At 33.5% G+C, this 6,684-nt stretch overlaps 1 protein-coding gene across 1 annotated transcript in view; it reads left to right on the top strand.

The window, feature by feature from the left end:
* Positions 1 to 1,291: 1,291 nt before the first annotated feature.
* The window catches only part of LOC149773573 (uncharacterized), a 28,668-nt gene continuing 23,275 nt past the window's right edge, over positions 1,292 to 6,684 (top strand). The window contains exon 1 of the mRNA XM_089946309.1: positions 1,292 to 1,546. Coding sequence (XP_089802435.1) covers positions 1,458 to 1,546 — 89 coding nt within the window. The 5' untranslated portion in view covers positions 1,292 to 1,457. The remainder of the gene's footprint in view (positions 1,547 to 6,684) is intronic.

Genomic DNA, 6,684 nt, shown 5'->3' with positions numbered 1-6,684 from the left:
TATACCATATTGACATTTATTATCATCGCATACAAGTGTCAGTATATGCATGAAGGATTAAACGAGACCTATTTACATCATTATACTAAAACATATTCTTAAATGTTTTTAGTGGGGTTTACTGTCATGAAATTCAAGACTGGGTTTGTAGACACTTTTTATTACAAAGAAATTTGATTAAATATTCCTCCGCGTGGATAACCTGTCTTGTATTTCTTTTCCTTTCAACATTTTTTCCCATAACCAATGTTCTTTCTATTCATCTAAGACGACGGTTTTTTAAACTGCAATTACTTGACGTTTCTTGGTAAATGCATTATTTTCGTTTTAGTATAATTAATAATTATTTCCAATTCTGACACTATTGCAGAATTTAAAACAAAATCTCTTGGAGTTTTATTTCACTGTCAGAAAGAATGACAGTGTTATCTGCACAAAGAAGAATGAAAAGTTGAAGTTAAAATGTATCTTCACTACATTAAAACTTCAATTGAATTCCATTACAGTTATGTTGACACAACAATAATTATATATCGTTAATAAATGAAGAAAAAACGAAAAGTTTGCAGGTTTTCCCCCTATTGAAGACCACAGGTATTGCATTAAACTTAATACATGATCTTATACCCTGGTACAAACAATACATTATTCTAAAACATTTTCAATCCGTATTGTATTTAATTAGTTTTTGCTCAGACCAGCTCTATAACCTCAAACAGACTCTATTTGAAAGTCAATAATTAAGAAAATAATTTCGTTTTCCTTTCTATCAGAATCTTATTGTGGGATTGTACAAAAAAAATTATGATCAGTTGTTTAGCATTCTTTACAAAATTCAGACAGATTTCCTTAGGAAATACTAGAATTATTGATAATATTCGGTTGGCTGTTGTTAAAGATTGATGGAACAATTTTCCTAAGCCATTTACTGTAGTTTTTGTCGGTAATTCATTGTATTACTTTTGACTTTCAATATCCTTGCAAAAGGTATTTTAATATACCGGTTGGTTTTGGAATTCAGCTTCAAATAAATATAATAATTAAAATGAAAAAATGAAGAAAAAAGCGCGCTGTACCAATAGGAGATATTGGTGATACAGAATGAATGGCCACATAGATATACATGAATTTAGCGTGGCTCTGAAATGTGTACAAAATCTGCCAGAAATCCATAAATTAAGGCAAACTATGCATTAGCAAGTACACGTGTGCAACCTGTCATCTTAATATTAATCTATTTGGTTAGCTGTATAACTATTTCCCCAAGGTGATTCCTGGACATGTGACCAGGTAAGTAGGCAGAAAGAAATGAATTAGCTGCGCCTGAAAGAAGGCATAACTTTTGACGTGAGCTATGCGTAGGACCTAACGAACAAGTGTCACGACGTTTACTGTAAAAAGGAGAGCTCAGTAACTGCATTCAAATCCCTACACATCTGCCATATGACAAAACCAACATGGCGGGGTTGAAACTGTTGTTCTGCGTTTTGACTGTGGCGTTCTGTACAGCGCATCCGCACGGACATACAGATGGACAATCAAACAGGTAATTTATTGTTTATTTACATGAGCAAACAAAATTGGAGAGAACACTAATGAGATATTTAACAAATTTCAAGGGAAGGTTATGGCATGTATCTGAACTGCAGCATCTGGAAACATACCGAGGTCTCCGTTTATGTATAGAATATGCCATTACATTCAAAACTGCAATGTTTATTCTGGATAAATAACATCTACATAAAAATAAATAAAATGTTTTAAAAAAACAACTAAATGCTAAGCGCATACTTTTCTGAAAGAAAGAAAGAAAGAAACAATTTATACAGCTTGGTAAACTCTGTCATTTATATTTCTCTACGGATGGCTCATGCTGGCTGATAGCATATAGTAAGGAAACCTTTTCACGTGTACGTCGGATTCCGATGCAAAAGGCAAGTGAGTGGTTTTGTAAATAAGTATTTACGTTAGCTATGAGCTAATACACCAATATTTGAAGTTGAAGGTATAAATCCATTAATCGTACCAGACAATAAGAATCCAGATTTGTCACTTGCCGTGTACCCGACTTCAGATCTGTGCACTCAAACGTTAAACTTAGATTGCTGATTCTAGTCATCCTTATCTTTCAAAAGCAACAAATGATTTCACTCACAACTATACGCATGTATTTTAGCATAAAACATTACGATATAGATTCCCATTGTCCGTCTGTTTGACGTAAATTTAAATCCTCCTGAACCGCGGGGTGGGAGTTCCCCAAACTTGGCACATAGTTTTCCGATGTAGTAATAGTCTGCAGGATGGTATAACTTTGAAGCAAGTCTCATGGGGCCAGGTCAAGGGGGTCAAAAAGGCAATATAATAACAAGTGTATAGGTGTATTCATATGCATGAGAAGTTTATGTTATGACCCTCCAATCACGGTCTGGTGTGCAAGGAAGAAGGGGGAGGGGAAAGGATCTATATAATGAAAAGCGTGGAGATTTTCAATTTTGCCTTGGCGAGCAATGAAAGTAGCGCTAGCAGATAATGAATAAGGTCACGTATTCAGTACGTATATAATTCATTTTGAGGCAGACGTTTGACACATAACTCTATCATCTTTCCAATATTTGATCCGTTGCCAGAAAAGAATTTTGGCTTCTACAAGGATTTTATGAGAAAATGTTGATCGAAATTATTTACACATAAACAAAATCATTCATTAATGGCGACAAACTTAAACTTCTGTAAATCAATGCACGTCTTCCTATGAATCCACATATCAACCGCATGTCTGCCGACTAACGCTTACTAATTAATATGGAGGACAAGACGGAGAGAGTTGTAGAGTTGTTCCCTTCATTCAGAAAGAAAATTAATTGTATAGACATTTGCAGAAATATAACATTTGCATTGTATATATTTCGGACTTTTTTCTTTTGTTCCACGTATCGTTTGGAGTGGAAAAACTTTTAAAGCGATATATCAGTATCTGAAAACAACACAACAATTATATCCACTTGATTATGCAAAGGAAATAATAAATGTGACAGGTGTTTAGGAAAACACAGACTATGCATGACACGACAGCTTATAATATGAAAGTATAAAATGTAAAAGAAACACACACATATATAATACGCATACATAAATATTCTTGGAACTTTTGCTGTTGGGTCTATTCCTATAGATCAGTGATGAATTTCCACTCATTAATCATTAGCGACATAAGAAAATAACGATAAAAATTAATAACATTCCCCGCTTTTTAAAATGAATTTAACATGATACACAGTTTAATCGCAATCCTCTCTTTTTCCGTTTTCCCCCTCCCCTCTCATGACCAAGGGACAAAATATGCAAAAATCTGGAGTGAGAGAGAAAAAGAAATTCGGCTGGATAAAAAAACATTGAAACTGAAATTTCACCGAGTAACCTACAATATCGTTCTTCATAACGGTCTTTTTACACTTCCCTTGGGACCTAACTAAAGTGTTCATATAATCAATGATACAAAGTTGCAGTTGCCGGTCGACACAGTAAAGAAAATGTCTTGGTTACGGGGCACACATGTGTAATGTACTTAATGCTTTGTTGATGTTGTTGTTTCTTAAACCACAACGTCTCTGGACCTATGACTAACGATGGTAAATGTTAAGTCATACCGACCAGAAGAAGAAGAAGAAGAAGAAGAAGAGAGAGAGAGAGAGAGAGAGAGAGAGAGAGAGAAAACATTTTTATGGTCGGTAGAAATGTTAATTGAAGCAGAATAGTAACTTAGATCAACTTTAAATATATAAAAATATTTTAATTACCTCTTGTTGTTTCGTCGTTTCGCTTAGTTTCTATTTCACCCTGATTTCATTGCGCTTGTACGTCAGTCAATACATTAATGAGCTTTCAGTATTCAATAATCTATGTGTATGAAGGCCTACTGCTCTACTTTCTTTATTAAAACCATCTTTCATATATAAGTCATAAGTGTAACTTATATTGATTTAATCAATGTGAATACAAAATATAAACTCAAATATGAAAACAAGCAACTTATCAATAAGAAAAGGTGATTGTGAATAGGCACAAAAAAGACAGAACCACATTTTGTAGCGGACACACTCGGCAGGGATGTGAGTTCATTCACCCAGTCATACACAGTCGCCTCTAGTCAATCTAACTCTTTTCAGATGGAAAATATATGTACCTAGATGTGATATAATTAAAATATATGTATATTATGTACGCTGTATCAATGATATACCACTCGTTGCATAACTTTTTCATGAAAAGGAAACTCAGCAAGCCTCATTTCATTTTAATGAAAAAAATTATACATCTCGTGGTATATCGTTGATACAGCGTACATACTATGCATATATTTTCTCTCTCTCTCTCTCTCTCTCTCTCTCTCTATATATATATATATATATATATATATATATATAATAGTGATCAGCATGTTGTACACTTAATTAAAAATACAATAACAAGAGCTTCACGGGGTTTTGCATTCGAGTGTCCTGTACTCATGACCGGTTCCAAGATATTGTTTCTTACCGTGCCGGTGATGAGCATGGCTTGAATGTGTTTTATTTTAATTACTGGATGTACTGACTCTTACATAGTTTAATAGCTTTGCGGTGACCTTATGACACAGGTGCTGATTGCATCGAGAAAATACATTTCAGTAATTTCACAACTAAGAAAATGGAAGTAATCCAAATTAAGGATACATTTTGTATTGAGCTTTTGGCACAAATCCTGTAGGACTCAGTCTTATGGTCTGACAATACGTATTGTCACAGTAACATCCTTGAGAAATGAGGTGACATTTGCCTTGCAAATTCCGTATGTCTGTTTAATTTCGGGCATCGTTTCCGCCAACATGAGGTATGATGGTATACTCTTTTTAGGTCCGTATTTGACAGAACATTTATCAGAGATGTAATAATGACTCCAGAAAATATAGGAATTTCTGTATCTGGATTCTGCCCTGCAACCTTTACTTATTTTAAGAAACTCCTTGTCGGGACTTTTGTCATATTCAAATAGTTGTTTATGTCTTCATAACGGTGGGCAGTCTGTTTCGTCTGTTACCGTGTAATGTCTCTTTGCGAATCAGATTCATTCATTAGTTTTGCCTGTATGTCTGTCATCTAACTGTCGGATGGAAGGCTTTGGATTAGTAACATTTGGTTTCATTTGGTTTCAGCTATTCTGAAACATGTTCGGTCTTGTTTGTCATTGCCATTACTCTTCGTGTACATGTCAGATCTAACTTCTATTGGTTGATGTCCGTAATGCGGATACAAAGGTCAATTAACTCGGTGATGGATTGATTGGACAATAACATATTTTCTGAGTACTAGCCTGAAAACCATTGGTGTTTGTTGTATGAGCAAGGATGCGTAGACAAAGCACTAGTTATTTCAGTCAAACATGTCAATTGATGGATGACATATGACGACAATTTGTTGTACTTGCATATTCTATTAACTATGTAAAGGTCGCATTCTTTTAGATCCTTATCTCTCACCCACCCATGCACATCCCGATTCAGCTCAGGCCATTCCGTATAATTTATGATAACATTATTCAAGCTTTGCGAGAAATAGCATATTTATAGACAATAATTAGCTGTTGTAAAATTGTATCACATGACATTCGACCATTACGGTACTGTTATGCCACAACGTTTGGTACCATTCTAAACTGTATTCATACACACTGACTGTAAATGTATATTATGCACGTAGTTAAGTTAATAGTACATCGCTGTGAAACAATATTCCTTGAATTTAGTAGAGTACACTTTCATTTTTATAATAAATGTGCCTTTTCCAGTATAGTCTGATTAGCACTTGGTAATAATTCATGAGATTGTATTTTCTTTGTCTCAGTTATTTATATCAAAGTAGTTCCAAAGTTTTAATATTTTACTAATTTGATCATATTTTGTACACAAAATGGGTTCACTAGGAAATTTCACCTTCTTAGTCGCGACAGCTACTCTGAAATTTGTTAATGAAATATTTCTGAGGTACAGTTTGACGAAATTAGTAAAATAATAACCAATTTAGAATTCTGATTTAAATAATTGAGGAAAAGAAGAAAAAATTAATTTTAAATCGTGTATGTTTCGTGAAACTAGCACATGACTACATACATAAATGAATATATAAATAAACACAAATTAATCATTGGAACAAGAAAGGATTTAAACAAAATAATTACATTAACTAATCGTGAGAAAGAAAAAAAAAAACAAATATGCCTATGTGTTGATTGTCGATAACCTGAAGACTGAAAAGGTATTGACTATGTTACCTATCCAAACTTTTAGTTTATTTGCAATATGTTTGCAATATTGCAATAATTATTTTACTGCAGAAATAAATAAATAAATAAATATTCTCACTGAGATGTTGCGACATTTCCAATATAAACTATACATCGTAATGTGTTCTAAAACCAAATTAAAAAGCATTAAAAAAAACTGAGTAAGAAAAGTAAAAAATCATATACTTTGTGCCCATTTTTAATTTATATTTAAATATGTACTTTAGTTTATGAGAGTTCAATCTCGAGGTCCTTGCGGAAATGAAAGTATTCAAAATGCTAAAGGAATACGGAAGTATTTAGTGTTGCGCCCCATTTTATTGAGTTTACTAATACCTTAACGATGATACGTCCTGGTCGGGG

This window comes from Sinohyriopsis cumingii, unplaced genomic scaffold, assembly GCF_028554795.1.
Source record: "Sinohyriopsis cumingii isolate HCF-2022 unplaced genomic scaffold, ASM2855479v2 utg000624l, whole genome shotgun sequence".
Classification (NCBI taxonomy): Eukaryota; Metazoa; Mollusca; class Bivalvia; order Unionida; family Unionidae; genus Sinohyriopsis; species Sinohyriopsis cumingii.
The sequence above is the reverse complement of the archived record's forward strand: the minus strand, read 5'-3'. Positions and strand labels throughout refer to the sequence as shown.